A 19,128-nucleotide genomic window follows, 5' to 3' on the forward strand; every position below is an offset into this window, starting at 1 on the left:
TAGATTTTCTACTGTACTTAGAAATCCTTAGGAAATTAATTTTGTATATCAGCAATAAAAGCTGATGACAGCAAAAAGAAAAATTATTGCTGATGGATTATGATTCTCTTTCTGCTTCTACCTTTGTCTAATAAGAGAAAGCTTTTCTCTTTTGTCAGTTTCACTCTGTTAATTCAGTTACTTAAATTAAAAAAAAGACGTTATTTTGTCCTGGCTGGTGTGCATCAGTGGGTAGAGCATTGGTCCGAGCACCAAAGGGTGGCAGGTTTGATTCCTGGTCAAGGGCAAGTACCTGGGTTGCAGGTTCCATCTCTGGCAAGTGCAGGAGGCAACCAATCTATGTGTCTCTCTCACATCCATGTTTTTCTCGCTATATCTCCCCCTTCCCTCCCTTTCTCCCTCCCTCCCTCCCTCCCTCCTTCCCTCCTTCCCTCCTTCCCTCCTTCCTCACTCCCTTCTAGTCTGTCTAAAAATCAATGGAAAAAATATCCTTGGGTAAGGATAATAACAAAAAAAAAAATTGATTTTAAAAAATCAGATCTTTTCCATTAGAAGTCTTTGTAGTTACTAATGATAGAAGAAATCTGTGGACCAAAACAAAATAGAAATTAAAATATTGGTTCTATAATAAAAATATATTTTTCCTTTTTAATACATTAATACAATTTTTCTCAATAGGTATACTAAATTTGAAGAATTTAGACCACTTTTCATTAACTTAGGCTCTGAAGATCTAATTTGTCATTTATACAGTTGAGTCCTGTAGTGCTTTCCCATATCTTTTGCAATATTTGGAGAATCACCAGTTAGAGCTGAATCAATTCTGAGGAACTTTACCTGGGTAAATTGGATTGAGAGACCCCTTGATTCAGTAGAACCTCATTGAGACAAAACAGCAGGTAGCCTGTTACATTGACTGGTTTGGACTCTCTCACCTTTTCCTAAGGAACAAAGAATCACTCACTTTATATTTTGCATCTTAGGTCATCTTTGTGTGTATGTGTGTGTGTATTAAAATAACACACAAGTAACCATTTTTAAGTATGTAGTTCAGTGTGTACATTCACATTGTTGTGCAACCATTACCACCATCTGTCCCAGAACCTTTTCATTCCAAACTGATGCTGTCTGTATCCATTTAACAACTCTCCATTCTCTTCCCCAAACCCTTAGCAGCCAACATTTGATTTTCTGTCTCTATAATTTGACTACTTTAGTTACCTCATATAAATGGAATCATATAGTATTTGTCCTTTTGTGATTGGCTTATTTCACTTAGCATAATATACTAAAGATTCATCCAACTTTTGTAGCATATGTCAGGATTTCCTTCTACTTTTAAAGGCTGATTAATATTCCACTATATGTTGATACCACATTTTGTTTATGCAGTCATCTGTTGATGGATACTTGGGTTGTTTTTACCTTTTGGCTATTACACATGCTATGAATGTGGATGTACAATTGTCTCTTCCAGTTCCTGCTTTCAGTTCTTTTTGTTATGTACTCAGAAGTGGAATTACTGAATCATATGGTACTTCTAATTTTTTGAGGAACTGCTATACTGTTTCCATTTTACTGTCCTGCCAGCAATGCACAAGGAATCCAGTTTCTTTACATGTTAAATTCTGTTTTTTGATAGTAGGCATCCTCAGTGTGAAAGGTATCTCGTGGTTTTTATTTAAATTTCTCTAACAAGTATTCATGTTGAGCATCTTTTTTAAAAAAAATATATATATTTTATTGATTTTTTACAGAGAGGAAGGGAGAGAGATAGTTAGAAACATTGATGAGAGAGAAACATCGATCAGCTGCCTCCTGCACACCTCCTCCTGGGGGATGTGCCCGCAACCAAGGTACATGCCCTTGACCGGAATCGAACCTGGGACCTTTCAGTCTACAGGCGGACACTCTATCCACTGAGCCAAACCAGTCAGGGCTTGAGCATCTTTTTGTGTGCGTTTTGGGCCATTTGTATATTTTCTTTGGAGAAATGTCTGTTCAAGTTCAAAGGTGCCTATGTGCATCTGATTTATTTTTGTGGGGTTTTTTTGTGTTTTTTTTTGTGCTATTGAGTCATATCTTCTTCTTCTTCTTTTTTTTAAATACCCGAGGATATGTGTGGCGTTTTTGTTGCTATTTAAAAAAAAAAATGATTTAGGAGAAAAGGAAAAGGGGGAGGGAGGAGGAAGGGAGAGAGGGGCAGAGAGAGAGAGAGAGAGAGAGAAACATCACTGTTAGAAACATCAGTCTGTTGCCTCCTATTCATGCCCCAACTGAGGATTTGAACCAGCAACATGGGTATGTGTCCTGATCAAAATCGAAATCGAAACCTTTTTGGTGTAAATTTAAAATGTCTTGAAATTTAAAAGTTATAAAACAAACAAAAAAACCCATTAAGCTCTTTTTGAAAAATAGAAGTTTTACTAATTTCTTCTAAACATGGTACTTTGGTGAGGAAAAATTTGTGATTCTAAACTACCACCTTAAATCCCTATGTTGAGAATAAAGAAAGCTATTATTGTGCTAAGAACCACTTTAATATGAATGGAATACTTCTCATTGATGTGAACCTTACTAGAATAGGAGTAGCATTACTGACTATTTTACCCATCATTTGTTTAAAATTATAAAACAGTTTTGTTCACAAGTACTTTCACCTTGCAATTGAAATGCGAAGCACATATTATAAAAAAGTTATGTGGTGTTTTCTTTTTTGCTGTGTTTTTCAAAATTGAGTGATACCAGAATGTTTTAGATTCCAGTTTCCTCTTGAGTGTAATTTTCACAAGTGGATTTTTTTTTCACTCTTTTTCCCTGAGGTTTGGAGTTATTCAAAGACTTTTATAAAGTGGTACATTACTGATAAGGAAGAATGGTCACTTTAAGGGTCTCATGTTTGAATTGCCACTTAAAATGAGCATGTAGGGTTCTCATGTTGGGAAAGCAGTAAAGGAAATAATGTAGGTCTCAACTTTGGCACTAATTGACATTTGAGGCCAGAGAATTCTTTGTTGTGAGGACTGTTCGGTACATTGTAGGATGTTTAGCAGCACCCTGGCCTTTATTCACTAGATGGCAGTAAGCCTCATCCCCACTCAGAGTTGTGACAGCCAAAAATGTCCATTGGGGAGCAATCACCCCCATTAAGAGCTACTGATGTAGGTATTCCAATGAAGGATTTGTGAATGAAAGAGAATAGTGTATCCAAAGACTCTGGACTTCGTTGGACGTTTAATTTGGTGGCAGGGGACATATATTTTAATTGTGCTTTTGCTTCCATCCTGGAAAATGGTTCTTTTTTTTTTGTTGTTTGTGTGTTTAAATCCTCTTCCACAAAGTTCTAGATAACAGGATCCATGAAGTGATTTTGTTTTTATAGATATCAGTGATTTTTCAGTCAGCTTATTAATATGACTCAGTTACAGTTCTAGAACCTTAGTTAGAACAGTCATTTCTTGATAATTAGTAATTAAAGAAATACTTTGCAGTTTGCAACAAAGAAATTTTCATTTCATGATTAGATACTGAGTTTAGTTAATACCTTTATTTTAATGAGCTTAGTGTACTTTTCAGGCCATTAATTTCAATTGCTTGCACAATTCAAGTTAATAATTTCTTGGAGGTATCTCCATTACATATCAAACACCATATCAGCCTCTGTGTTTACAAAGATGAATCCAGTGTTGAGCTTTCAAATGAGTAGTTATGATACAGAGTGAAGAGATTTGAGATTTGAGATAGACACTGTAGTAAATGAGGCTCAGGAATGTATAGCTAAGAAACGAATGAATGCTGTAGGTGGGGTGTGGATGTCAGGAACAGCTACAGAACAGGAGGTTAACCTTAGAACTAATTCCTTGAAGGTAAGGCAGGCAAGGATGGACAGAAAGGTGCCTTCAACAGGAATAGGTTGGAAAAGAGCTCTCCACGTTTGTTATATGCTAGACAGGGTGCTAATAAGCATTTTGTAATCATAACTCACCACAGCCCTTCAGAAGTGGTAGGTGTTATCACCATTTACATATAAGAAAATTAAGGATTAGAGAGGAAGTAAATTTAACCAAGGACTTATCCTATATAATAAAAGGATAATATGTAAATTGATCCTAACAGCAGAACAACTGGGAATGATTGGTCACCATGACACACACTGACCACCAGGGGGCAGACACTCAATGCAGGAGCTGTTCCCTGCTGGTCAGTGCACTCCCACAGGGGGAGCTCTGCTCAGCCACAAGCCAGGCTGACGGCTGCCAGCACAGCGATGGTGGCAGGAGCCTCTCCCGCCTCCTCAGCAGCGCTAAGGATGTCCAACTGCAGCTTAGGCCTGCTCCCCGCTGGCAAGTGGACATCCCGGGCTGCCAGAGGGATGTCTCACTGCCAGCTTAGGCCTGATCCCCTGGGGGGCAGGGCTAAACCAGCAGGTGGACATCCCCCGAGGGGTCCCAGACTGCGAGAGGGCACAGGCCAGGCTGAGGGACTCCCCCCCCCCCCCCCCAGTGCACAAATTTTTGTGCACCAGGCCTCTAGTATATAATAATTTTTTAAAAGGCACGTGATTAGAAACTGGTTTAATGTTCTTGTGTGGATAGGTAATTAGTGGATAGGGTAACCGGGTCATGACAAAGGAATGAGAAGGAGCAGCTAGTAAATTAGTTTGGGGTTATGATGTAAAATATCTCTCTCAATGAGGAATATGGATTTTATCCTATAAGTACTTGAGAAATGGATGGTAGGTGTAAGGTAGATGGAGAGTCAGAGAACCCTAGAGCAGTGGTTCTCAACCTTCCTAATGCCGCGACCCTTTAATACAATTCCTCATGTTGTGGTGACCCCCAATTTCATGGTTACAAATTGAACATAATTAAAGCATAGTGATTAATCACAAAAACAATATGTAATTATATATGTGTTTTCCGATGGTCTTAGGCGACCCCTGTGAAAGGGTTGTTCAACCCCCAAAGGGGTCGCGACCCACAGGTTGAGAACTGCTGCCCTAGAGTTAACAGGACCTTTGAAGGAAGGTCATGAAATCTGGTAATTCACTAGGGAAATTAAGTTTAGAGAGGCAAAATGAGGTGCCTTACTAGACCACACAGTTGAGTATTTCCTTCTCCATTTTCTTATAAAACACAGAGCTTTAGTCCAGGTTACATCGCAAGTAGCAGAGTTGAAAATGTAATTGGAATCACATCAGGTTGTCTACAAACTGGTTGGTTTGCTTTGTAACTTTCTGGGCTCAGTACACTTATATTCTTAAATTATTGAGTTCTTGTTTATTTTAGGTAATATCTATTAACATTTACCATATTAGAAACTAAGACTTAAAAAAATTTATTGATTTTTAGAGAGAGAGAGAAACATTGATTTGTTGTTTCACTTATTTATGTATTTATTGGTTGATTCTTGTATATGCCCTGACCGGGGATGGAACCCTCAACCTAGGCATTATCAGGACAATACTCTAACCTGCTGAGCTACTCGGCCAGAACTAGAAATTAAACTTTTAAAAAAGATACATTTTTATTGATTTGAGATAGAGAGGGAGAAAAGGAGAGGGGGAGAGAGAGAGAGAGAGAAACATCAATAACAGAACCATTGATCAGCTACCTCCTCCAGTCCCCTTACTGAGGATCAAGCCCACAACCCTGGAATGGCAACCTCTTTGTGCATGGGAGGAAGCTCAACCAACTGAGCCATACCAGCCAAGGCAGAAATTAAAACCGTTAGGTTGAAATTTTTATTTAATTTATTTGACTTGACTCTTTAAAAAAAATTTTAATAGTTTATTTGATCAAAACTTGATTCAAATTGGGCAGTGCCAAAGCAGAAGTGATTAGAATATTCCACCAACAGGTTATAGGGCAGTGGTTCTCAACCTTCCTAATGCTGCGACCCTTTAATACAGTTCCTCATGTTGTGGTGACCCCCAACCATAAAACTATTTTTGTTGCTACTTCATAACTGTATTTTTGCTACTGTTATGAATTGTAATGTAAATATCTGATATGCAGGATGTATTTTCATTGTTACAAATTGAACATAATTAAAGCATAGTGATTAATCACAAAAACAATATGTAGTTATATATGTGTTTTCCGATGGTCTTAGGCGACCCCTGTGAAAGGGTCGTTCGACCCCCAAAGGGGTCGCGACCCACAGGTTGAGAACCGCTGATATAGGGGATAGAGTTTTATAGAGAAAAGGTGGAAGCAAAGCAAGAAAATTATTTGATTGGTTATAGCATAAGTGGCTGCCTAATTTGGAAAGTTGTAATAAGCTGTTTGTGATTGGCTATCCATAGGTTTGATATCTTAACCTTGAGGCATTTACAGTCTTAGGTTTTGATTTGTTTACATAGGCTGCTAAGGTATTAGATTAGAACCACCTCAGTCTAAAGGTCTCCTTGTTTAATTTAAGAACTCCCCTTTTTGGTCATTCTCTCATACGTGAGATAATAACTAAAAATTGATATTAGTGCCACTCTTGTTCACTATTAGCTAAGTTTTTGAAATTTTTATCTTCTTGTGAAACTCAGACCTTTGAGAGGATATAGCCCACCAGGGATACTACAGTGATGACTTATCAGTTGGATAATACCAAGAGACAAGTATGTTCCTTGGTCAGACTTTCCTGTGAATCAAACCAGCTGGAATCAAATAAATCAAAAAATATACCAGAAGGAGCATCAACCTGTTTTAGCTTGTTCATTCATTTCTTGTTTGCTACAGTTCCAAAGGTGTTGATTCAGGTATTTGCTTATGGCACAGATTTATGGAGTGTTCAGCCAATAAGTAAAGCAATTCTATTATTTAAAATCACTTTGGCAAGAAATTCTAGAGACTTCTGTTGTGCCGTTATGGCCTTAGTGGTAGGTTTAGTGACAGTTGCCAGAGTTAAGGAGCATTGTCTACCTGTGCATTAACAGAGAGAACAAGCAAGTAGTGAAAAGGCAAAAGGAATAAAAATTTCATATGGAGCTGAAGATCTTCATCCATAATCTTGGGAGAGCTGTCCTCTCTAAGATGTTGTCTGCCTCTGGGGAGGAACTTCCCTAATCAATTTTAATTTTAGATCTCTAGCTGGTATGATATAACCATTTAAAAATATATTTGTATTGGTTTTTAAAGAGAAGAAGGGAGAGGGAGAGGTGTGACATTGATATGAGAGCGGAACATCATTCGGCTGCTTCCTGCATGTACACTACCAGGAATTGAGCCTACAACCCAGGCATGTGCCCTGGCCAGGAATTGAACTGGTGACCTCTTGGTGCATGGGTCAACATTCAATCAACTGAGCCACATTGGCCAGGGCATATACTAGTATATAACTATTTTTTAAAACAAAAGATAATGAGATGAGTAGCATTGTCTTGTCTTTTTTGCAAATCTCTTTAATGTTGATTTAATAAGATAGCTAGATTCTCATAACCACTGTTGTATTCACACTGTGATTATACGTGTGTGTGAAGTCTATGCAGAAAATCTGACCTCACATAGTTATGTAATTGAAATAAGAAGAACCTTACAGACCCCTTAAAATGATCTTCCCCTCCCCCCCATAGGTCCTCAAACCACATTTAGGGAACTGCTGCACTAAAAAGATAGGATCGTCTTGAAAATTTGGACATGTAAAAGAATTGGATGTAGAGAGATTCTTACCTGGGGTAGGGATACATTGCATTTATGAAATTACATGATTTCCCCTCCACATTTGATGGAAGCACCAAGGGCAGTGGACACATTTGGATTTGCCCAAACCTGATGGGAAATCTGCATTTTGCATCTTTTCCCTCTCGACTCAAGCTTTCTATTGATTATGTAGAGAGAAAAAAATTATTAGCTGCCTGATGAAAGAGAAGAGAGATTTTGGCAAATTGTCACTTGAGATTATATCTGCTTTTAATAAATGGATCCTCTTAACTGTTTTAATTGCAAAGTTTTCTAGTTGTTTTAATTGCTCCTCTTAAAAAAAATCCATTTATGCCAGATTTTTTCCCTACTTAATTAGATTAATTGCCTTTTAATCTTCCAGTTGTAAAAACCAACATAGCTCTGGCCAGTTTTCTCATTGGTTAGTGTCAGCCTACATACCAAAGGGTTGTGGGTTCGATTCCTGGTCAAAGGCATGTACCTGGGTTGCAGGCTTGATCCCTGGCCCTGTAGGGCGAGTTCAGGAGGCAACCAATTGATGTGTCTTTCTCACATCAATGTGTCTCTCTCTTCTCCCCTTTCTCCTACTCCCTCCCTCCCACTCTCTCAAAAAATGAATGGGAAAAATATCCTCCGGTGAATATAAAAAATAATAAAGAAGAACAACAAAAACTAACATATTTATCATAATCAAATGTTTATAAATATTATAGGGATACAGATATAGAAGTCAGCCATTGGATATTACTCTTGTATGTGAACAAATTTAGTCCTGAATTATCTTATAACTAGAGGCCCGATGCACGAAATTCGTGCAAGAGTAGGCCTTCCTTCTCCCAGCTGCCGGCACTGGCTTCCCTCTGGCACCCGGGACACAGGTTTCCCTTGCAGCCCCGGCTTCATCCAGAAGGTCGTCTGGAAGGATGTCGGTCTAATTAGCATATTATGCTTTTATTATTATAGATCAGTATACTCAGTGCCTTGACATTTTCCATGTTAAGAGTCAAATGCTCACTGTAGTTCTGTGTATAAAATGGCTGTAGGGATAGGAATAGTTGGTTATTTGACACCATAATTGTGTTTAAGAGAGTCCTGGCATTCCATATTCTGTTTAATTATCAATAACTAGAGGCCTGGTGCATGAAATTCCAGCCTGGCCTGTGCTCTCACCCCGGCCTGTGCCCTCTTGCTCCCCACGAGGAGCGGAGCGGGCCTAAGCTGGCAGTCGGACATCCCTCTCACAGTCCGGGACCCCTTGCTCCTTACTGCCCGCCTGCAGCGGAGGCGGGAGAGGCTCCCGCCACCACCGCTGCGCTTGCCAGTCATGAGCCCAGCTTCTGGCTGAATGGCACTCCCCCTGTGGGAGCGCACTGACCATCAGGGGGCAGTTTCTGTGTTGAGCATCTGCCCCCTGGTGGTCAGTGCGCATCATAGCGACCAGTCGTTCTGCCGTTCGGTCGATTTGCAGATTAGCCTTTTATTATATAGGATTATTATGCAGCCTGGCCAGTGTGGCTCAGTAGTTGAATGTCGGGAGATTGAACCTGCAATCTTGGTGTATCAGGACAACACTCTAACCAACTGAGCTACCCAGCCAGAGCTCAAAAGTTGTGTATCATTTTATCATTTGGCAATTCATTTGAAAGTCTTTCCCCCTTTCTAGTTATTACTTCAGATTGGTCAGCAGGTAATTCTACCATTTAAATCTTATATCTTGTTTCAAAATTGGTGTGGTAGCAGGGAATTCACCAAGATTGTGATGATATTTATAGAAAATCTATTATCTATGACAATTTTTTTAAAAAAATATTTTTTTATTGATATCATAGAGAGGAAGGGAGAGGGAGAGAGATAGAGACATCAGTGATGAGAAAGAATCATTGATCGGCTGCCTCCTGCATGCCCCTGACTGGGGATTGAGCCTACAACCCAGGCATGTGCCCTTGACCAGAATCAAATCCGGGACCCTTCATTCCACAGGTTGATGCTCTATTCACTGAGCAAAACCAGCTAGGGCTATGACAATTTTGTCCTTAAAAATTATTGTTATCGTTGATTGATCACCTTCCTTCATTACTTTTTGTTAACACATTTCGTACCGCTCCGGAGTTTTCGCGTGTTTCGAGCGCCATCTGTTAAGGACCGCTCATGAGTGTTCTCGTTTTTCACGCCCATGGAAAAAGGAGCGAATCTAGATACTTATGTAAATTTTGTTTGGTCCCTCTTCATAGAGGAAAATGTTTTACGCAGTACCATACATTAAAAAAGTACTAGGAACTTTAATTGTTTAATTGTTTTTGTAAATAAAAATGTTATAATTATTGAAAAACAACACCTAAAGTGCATTATGATGATTTAAATAACGTGCAGTTTGCCCAAAAACGTGCGGTCCCTGGCGTATGTCTTAGAGATTTCTATGCGGTACGCAGTGTGTTAATATAATATATTTTTATTGATTTCAGAGAGTAAGGGGAGGGAGAGAGAGATGGAAACATCAGTAATGAGATAGAATCATCGATCGGCTGCCTCCTGCATGCCCTTTATTGAGGACTGAGCCCGCAACCTGGGCATGTGCCCTGACTGGGAATTGAACTGTGACCTTCTGGTTCATAGGTTGACGCTCAACCACTGAGCCGCACAAGCCGGACTTCCTCCATTTTTATATTACAGACTTTTACCGAACTTTGTTTTTGTTGTCTCATTAATCATATTAAAAGCCAGAAATTTTGCTCTTGCCCTTATTTGTTTGCTTCTTTATCCACTATTGCTAAGGCATTTTGATGTATATAATATTGGTAGCATTGTTATTAAAGAATTTTCCTTAATGGTTATTTTATTCATTGGAATTGAGTATAACATTCTATACTGTAATCATTTGGTGGTCTTGTGAATAATCTTGTATTAGCTGAAGTACTTAGTACGTATAACAAACATTTTCTCCTGTACTAAAACAGAATATTAATTTTGTTAACCCTTAATTTGAATGAAAATATAGTGTTCTATTCACTTAGTACTAGTAACACTACTTTTGTTGAATGATCCAGGAAAATATTTTTTGTATAGAAGGGAAAATTGAAGCCCTTTCATTTATAGGAGGACTGCCAATGGTGGCTTGTTGTATCTGGAGGCTTTTATCCCTAGTAGTTTGTATTTTGGAGCTCACATACCTCCTTTTGCCCTCACTGGCATAAGTTTATTACCCTATGTTTCAAACTGCAGGAAGATCTGATAACCTCATGACGTTTTTATTTTTTTGTCTTAGTAGGTGAAAGCTAAATAAAAATGCTTTGTGAGGGCAAAGTTATAACACCTTGTTTTCTTAAAATATTTACTTTATTCTTTTAAAAAAGCAGTAGCAAATTTGTCTCAGATCCTAGGGTTGGATTTATTAATCAGACTGGCTTAAAGATGGTCTTGGATATGAGAGCTGTAGTCTTAGTGCAAATGATAAAACTATCAAGTCTTTCCTCTACCAGGTATGTTTAAGCACCTGGCTGGTATGACTCAGTGTTTGAGCGTCAATCTATGAACCCTGTTACATTCTGGTCAGGACACATGCCCGGGTTGCTGGCTTGATCCCTGGTATGTACAGGAGGCAGCTGATCCATGTCTCTCTCTCATCAATGTTTCTATCTCTATATCCCTCTCTATCCCTCTCTCTAAAATCAATAAAAACATATTTTTAAGTAATGGATTAACCTTCTAGAGTTATATAGAGATAAGGCTTCAACAGGAACGTGTGAGTTTGAAGCAAAATTTTAGAAACCTGTAAATAGCCTTTTATTAATCTATTTGAGAAGGCTATGAAAGAACTTAAAACCACCACAGTCGTGCACATCCAGTACTGAAGAGAATTTTATTATTTTAAATATATTTTTATTGATTTCAGAGAGCAAGGGAGAGGGAGAAAGAGAGAGAAACATTAATGATGAAAGTCATTGATCGGCTGCCTCCTGCCTACTGAGGATTGAGCGTGCAACCTGGGCATGTGCCCTTGACCAGAATCGAACCTAGGACCCTTCAGTCCACAGGCTGACACTCTATCCACTGAGGCAAACTAGCTAAGGCCTAAAGAGAATTTTATATTTCTCACTTAGTTTTTAGGCATAATAAGCTTGCTTAAATATCTCTCTCTCGATCTGACCATGTTGGTAATATTTTTTCTTTGTCTTTCAATTGTCTCCCCATTTGAGGATTGTATTTAATTGAAGAGAGTAATCAATTTCATTGACTTTGATTTTCCACATTATTCACAAAGATCCTAAACTAGCAAGACTCAAGTAATTTACACAATATTTCTTTATTACACCTTCAAATTTTTTAAAGTTAAAATTACCTGGGAAATTATTTTTGATATTTGTATTTTCCTAAAAATTAACTTATGCATGAGGTGTAGTGGTAGTAATAATAGTAACAGAGCAGGGCTACTTCATTTATTGAATGCTGTCATATTCCAAACTCTCTAAGCCTATGTGTTACTACTTTTATTTTATTTTTGTTATTCCTCACCCGAGGATAGTTTTCCCATTGATTTTTTTTTTTTTTTTTTTAGAAAGAGTGGGAAGGAGGGAGGGAGGGAGGGAGGGAGAGAGAAGAGAGAGAGAGAGAGAGAGAGAGAGAGAAGAGAAACATTGATGTGAGACACATCGATCGGTTGTCTCCAGTATGCACCCCAACTGGGGCTGAGGATGGAACCTGCAACCCAGCTATGTGCCCTTGTCTGGGAATCGAACCCAAGACCCTTTGTGTGTGGGCTGATGCTGTAACCAGTGACCCATGTCAGCCAGGGCAACCTGTGGGTGTTTTTTTTTTAAATTTTATTATTTTTTAAATTTTGTTTTATTGCTTAAAGTATTACAAAGAGTATTACATATGTCTCCTTTTTTTTTCCTTGACCTTCCCCCGGCCTCCCCTACCCCCCCAGTGTCTTGTGTCCATTGGTTATGCTTATATGCATGCATACAAATATGTGGGTTATTTTATTTAATTCCTAACTCTATGAGATAGATACTATTATTATTATTTCTGTTTTATAGATGTGTAAACTGAGGCTTTAGTAAGAGCTTAAGTGACTTGTCCAAGAGTACCTACTGTATGTCTAAGCTAAGATTTGAATTGATGTCTCTGAATCAATAACCCATATATCCACTGTTCTATTATTATTATGATCCTTAAGTGAATTGTGTTCATTAGTCTTATTTACTTGGAAAAATTTTTCAAATTTTGCATTCAAGAATGAAACATTTGCCTTTAGGTGGCATGTGGTAATGTAAAAGATTGTTTATTTTGCCTCCACATTGTCAGGCCACTGTTTGCTGTCTTCTGCTATCTCTGAAGGTACAGTATGAAATGGATGTGGAGAAGGTAGAGCATCCTAAAGTCTCAGGCCTAAAGTTTAGACCTTTTAATTGTTGCCAACTTGTTGATTCTAAGAAGTTTTATATGCTCCAGTATTTTGTTTCTCTTTTCACTGAAGTTTTTTTGCCTTTCTGCAGCACTGATTCTAGCAGTAGTTCAAGTGATGACTCTCCAGCCCGGTCAGTTCAATCCGCAGCAGTCCCCGCACCCACTTCCCAGTTGCTTTCATCCCTGGAAAAAGATGAGCCCCGTAAAAGTTTTGGGATCAAAGTTCAGAATCTTCCAGTACGCTCTACAGGTAAAAACTATACTTTTCTTTCTGTTGCTGTTGGGGAATGAGAGACTAAGCAACTTGAATTCTATACTTCGTTGTGACAAGTTTTTTTTTTTTTATGGTGGTTTTTAAAAAAATTGATTTCAGAGAGAGGAAGGGAAAGAGAGAGAGAGAGAGAGAGAGAGAGAGAGAGAAAGAAACATAAATGATGAGAGAGTATCTTCGATTGGCTGCCTCCTGCTTGCCTCCTACCGGGGACTGAGCGAGAAACCCCAGCATGTGTCCTGACCAAGAATCAAACATGACCTCCTGGTTCATGGATCAATGAGCAACCACTGAGCAACACTGGCCGGGGACAACAAGCTTTTTAAAAAAATTTTGTTTTTCATCACCATTTATTTCTGCTATGCCCTCTTCCTCCACTTCCCCCTCCCAATCATCACATTGTTGTCCATGTCCATGAGTTCTCTCTCTTTTTTTTTTACTTTGCTCCATCCCTCTAACTCTTCCTCTTCCATGCGCAATAAGCTTTGTTCTTGTGGTTCATTAACATCTAATGCCATGTAAGAAAAAGCAAGTGGTTATTATTATAATTTTATGTAGTGTCTAGGTTGTTACATATTTAATCCAGCCTAGACACTAGGCTGGATTAAATATTTTAATGTTAGGGGAAATTTGTTATGATGAAAATGTAGAAATACTATTTTTAGTTAGATTTATTATATTGCTCTGGAGTCCTATGTTATGTGAAATAATTTTGGACATAAAATTATGATAGGAAACCCATTTCAAAAAAGTTAAGAGTTTGCCTGGCTGGCATGGCTCAGTGATTGAGCGTCGACCTATGAACCAGGAAGTTACAGTTCGATTCTCGGTCAAGGCATATGTCTGGGTTGCTGGCTCGATCCCTAGTAGGGGCATGCAGGAGGCAGCCAATAAATGATTCTCTCTCATCATCATTAATGTTTCTACCTCTCTCCCTCTCCCTTCCTCTCTGAAATCAACAGAAATATATTTAAAAAAAATATTAAGAGTTTAAATGAGGAAAATCATGAATAATGGAAAAGTCTAGTGAAAAGCTATACTCTAGTCTTTCCTTTACTCCTGATATTTTAAAATGACAATTGACCACAATATGCTATTATTCCTATATTAGGCATATTACCTATGAAAACAACATATGTATGGTCAAAACGAAAAAGATCAAACTAAATATTTCTTGGCTAAGTGCATTTCAGTGATTACTTAACTTATTTATTAAAACACAGCTGGTCGGAGTGCAGTGGTGTCTTACAACTAATTGATCACAGCCAGTTACAGATTTCTTTGTTCCTTCTCCACTCCCATTGCTTCATTTGACTAGCCTTAAAAAACAAACAAACAAAAAAAACAGTCTATAGCCCCACTGGCGTGGCTTAGTGGTTGAGTGTTGAACTATGAACCAGGTCGTCACAGTTCGATTCGTGGTCAGGGCATATGCCTGGGTTGCTAGCTTGATCCCTAGTGTGGGCATGTAGGAGGCAGCCAATCAGTGATTCTCATCATTAGTGTTTCTATCTCTCTATCCTCCTCCTTTCCTCTAAAAAATAAAACAAAACAGCCTATAAAATCTGCATACCAGGTTTGTGAATAGAGATATTGAGACACAAATGTTGATGAGCTTTTGATTTAGATTACTTGGTAATTTAGGAATAGATGAGGGTAAAATTGGCTTGTCTTTTTATATAATCTTGATTCTTATGATGAAGCAAATTAACACAGGACCCCCAGATGGCATGAATCATCTGTAAAGTGCCTGAAAGTTGTTTAGGATGTTGCATGCCACTTCCCACACATTTTTATCATTGACACGATGCTTGGGAAGCTAGAAGTATGGTTTTCTTTTTGAAGTCGTTTAAAGTTTTACATATGTTGTTTTCATGTATGTAAAGTTTTTATTATGAAAGTTTTAAAAAATATTTTTTATTGATTTCAGAGAGGGAGGGAGAAATAGATCAATGAGGAAGGGAGAGGGAGAAAGAAATAGAAAGATCAATGATGAAAAAGAATCATTGCTTGGCTACCTCCTGTATGCACCCCACTGGGGATCGAGCCTGCAACCCAGGCATGTGCCCTGACTAGGAATTGAATGGTGACCTCCTGGATCATAGGTCGATGCTCAATCACTGAGCCACACCAGCTGGGTGAAAGTTTTAAACATAACCAAAAGTAGGAGTAGCAAAATAAACTCCCCTTACGCTATACTCCAGATTTTTTTAAAAAAATCAATAAATCTTCTAATACTCAGTTTATTTCAGAATTGTACAGTAATCTCCAAAATACCTTTTAGAGTTATTGTGTTTGAAAACATAATGTTTTAATGCTAACAAAACTTAGGTTAAAAATCAGGCTAATAATTAGCTTACTTATTGAGTTGTAACTAAATTAGAAAAATAAGCAACTTGTTTTTATTTGGCGATTTAGATACAAGCCTTAAAGATGGCCTTTTCCATGAATTTAAGAAATTTGGAAAGGTGACTTCAGTGCAAATACATGGAGCTTCAGAAGAGAGGTATGGCCTGGTATTCTTTCGACAGCAAGAGGACCAAGAAAAAGCATTGACTGCATCAAAAGGAAAACTTTTCTTTGGCATGCAGATTGAAGTAACAGCATGGATAGGGCCAGGTAAGAGAAAAGGAATTTGTGTAATTTGTATTCCAGCCTATGAAGCAGCAGCATAGTATTCTAAATGTGGACACTATTCCAGCTTTATTTATTGTTCAGCTTAATAAACTGTTGTTTTAGTTAGGGAGGGTAAAAATTGTTGTGTTTCTATAAGGGAGAAATGCTGACTTAAAAAAAAATTGATTTATTGGTTACTTCTTGTATGTGCTCTGACCAGGGATTGAACCCACAACCTTGGCATGTCAGGACAATGCTCTTACCAACTGAGCTATCCAGCTAGGGCAGAAATGCTGACTTTTAATAGGAGTGACTGAAAGGCAGAGTTTAGCCCCTTATTGCGTCCTGCTTTCCCAAATGAATTAACTTGATTGAGATAAGGAAATAGTTTCTAGGAGAATAACAACAGAATTATCCTGGATTAAATTTAAAAATAAATTACTTGTTATATGGATTTGAGTGGCTAGTTAGACCAGTTTTATTTCCATTATGCCCAGCACAATTGGATCTGTTATTCTGTCTTCTATGACCTTAAAGATAGTGACGGAAAAGCAGGGCTAACTTAGTGTGACCCATTGAGAATTTCAAGGGGACATTTTATTAGCTTGAACTTACCTGAAAGGCCTATTATAGGGCAGGAAGTCTTCTCAGGCATGGATTGGGCCAATGTTTTCTCCAGTTTAGAATCACCTGCAGAGCTTGTTTAAAATGCAGACTCTTGGACCCTACCCCAGCTTGCTGGTTCAGAATTCACATATGCATGTCTGGGAACCCCTAATTTAAGGCATCTTGTGAGTAAATTTGTAAAGGAATGAATAGAAATGTTAAAATTATACAGTCCCATTATGTAGCTGAGGTGAACTTTAAGACTAAATTTTGAGTTTTGAATTTATAAGGTAAACATCGCTCATTTTCTTAGTTATTTATTTTGTTTAATTAAGAGGAAAAATAATATTCCTGAAAAGAATGTTATTTGTGTATTAAAACAGACACAGAGGTGTTAGAGTGAATAATGTAAAATGTGCATAATTTTGTGATAAAACACTAATTCAGAGGAATATTATCTTTTCAAAGGAATTCTAGGTTATGTCTTCATGTTCCCACTTCTCTGCTAGTTTTGAGATACTGCCCTAAGTTATACTGGGTTAAGAGCAGTTCTTATTTAACACATTTGGAATTATACTTAGAATGTCATCTATTCTTAAGGAACTGACACATATAATTAGTGAGGATCTTATGTAAGTAGTGAGGATCTAATTTAGGGTCATTATTGAGAGATGACTAACTGATATCCAAGTGGTGAGGCGAGCTCGAGATTTTTACAGTAAAAAAGCATTTTATCTAAAACATTTACCTAAAACCCAGGATGTAATTGGGTTTTAATCACCTACCCGTGAAGATTTTGAGAAGTTTGGTTAATTTCAAGCATAGGAAAGCTGAAGCTACCTTTTCAAGATGGGACAACATGAAACACCTGTTGAATGGGATGTGGAAAGCAATCAAATTTGAATATAGAGACTTGGTTGGAATTCTGCTGTTGGATGATTTGTCATAAATGTTTTGTATTGAAATGTATGGAGCTGATTTCTTCTTTAGGTCAAGGACCTCTTGAAGAGTCATTTAGTCTTTTTCTAGTTGTCATTGAGGTCTGTACACCACCAAAAGAAGATATTTCATAAGTGTTGTTTCAGTCCGTTATCATGCAGTTATTATTCTTGTATCTAAAATTTGCTGCATTGAGACAGGAATTTGGGTTGTGTTGATTATGATTAGTAGGACAAATGTAAAATCTTAAGTATTTCATAAAATGTTGAAAGTAAATTAAGTAATGAAGCTGGACTGATTTCATTTGAGTTTTATGTATAGTTTATACTCCACGTTGAGAGCCTGCAACATAATTTTGGAACTTAACACATTGCGGACCGGTCGTTTTATTGCTAGCTTTACCCAGTGGCCAGATAAATTTCTATTGAATGAGTACAAACAACATTTTACATAAATATTAAAGGCATGCTTTAAAATTAAATACCCATTGCATTTTGGAGTTATTTATTACATGTTCTTACAACCTAATATCTTTTTAAAGCATGATACTTTGTAAAACACTGTGTAATATGAAACAATAATTTTCGTGAACCATCCACAATGTGTTAAGATTAGGCTAAAATAATCACCATTTTTCTGGGGTTTAAAATAAATTTCTGTGTTAAGTGATTATTTTTTCAACAAATCAACTTGCAGATTGAAATTCCGTCCACTTTCCTATTTTAAAAATCAAAGTGTTACTTCCCCCTGCTTTTGGGACAAGTTCGTTAGCCTTTGTATTCTTCTTTTGCTATTTCTGAAGGTGTGTATAATTTTTCAGATTGTATGAGTACTCAAGCCCAATGTTTCAGAGATTTACTTTCGTAAATGTAGATTTTCCCCTATGATATATAAATATAAATACACATCAAAACACACTTCTCTTTTTACTCTGCCCCCATCCCACTTACAGAAACAGAAAGTGAAAATGAATTTCGCCCTTTGGATGAAAGGATAGATGAATTTCATCCCAAAGCAACAAGAACCCTCTTTATTGGCAACCTTGAAAAAACCACTACTTACCATGATCTTCGAAACATCTTCCAGCGCTTTGGTGAAATTGTGGTATGTTGTCTTTTTCATAAGACAAAGCAAAGTTACAGATTATATTTGGAAAGATGATATTTAGATGGTGTAATGAATGTTTTTTTAATTTGTCCTATTTTAATTTAACTCTCGCTAAAACATGATCTAGCAAAACCCATTGGAGAGTATTTATGTGTGTATGTAAAAATGCATAATGTATATTTGTCTTTATTTTGTTTACATATATATTTTCCTATCCAGTTTTTCTATCTTCCTTTTCCTATTGGGTGCTGTTTCAGTGCCATCTCTAGTCCTGTGGATTGAAAGGGAAATCTGGAAGAGAAAATATATTTGTAAGGAAGAAGCAACAGAATAGTGTATGACTGTTGTGTTACCACGGTGCTCATCAGAAAGCACCTTTGGGATTACTAGAACATGGATATCATGCTGGAAGCTCAGTTCTATTTTGAAATTTTAATTAGAATCACTTTTTATATTAGGCAAGTCATAGTTAGGTTTAGGAGTAGAAGGGTTTTTCTGTTCCCCATGGCTCAAAACTTGAGTCAGTTT

The 19,128-nt window shown here is 37.5% G+C and overlaps 1 protein-coding gene across 2 annotated transcripts in view; it reads left to right on the forward strand.

The window, feature by feature from the left end:
• The window catches only part of SPEN (spen family transcriptional repressor), an 85,630-nt gene that overhangs the window by 45,135 nt on the left and 21,367 nt on the right, over positions 1-19,128 (forward strand). For both annotated transcript variants that reach the window (XM_070404170.1, XM_070404171.1), the window contains exons 4-6: positions 13,151-13,311; positions 15,751-15,951; positions 18,446-18,597. In XM_070404170.1, coding sequence (XP_070260271.1) covers positions 13,151-13,311; positions 15,751-15,951; positions 18,446-18,597 — 514 coding nt within the window. The remainder of the gene's footprint in view (positions 1-13,150; positions 13,312-15,750; positions 15,952-18,445; positions 18,598-19,128) is intronic.

Source organism: Myotis yumanensis, unplaced genomic scaffold, assembly GCF_028538775.1.
Source record: "Myotis yumanensis isolate MYYU_CA2020_CCGP unplaced genomic scaffold, mMyoYum1.0.hap1 SCAF_2, whole genome shotgun sequence".
Taxonomy (NCBI): Eukaryota; Metazoa; Chordata; class Mammalia; order Chiroptera; family Vespertilionidae; genus Myotis; species Myotis yumanensis.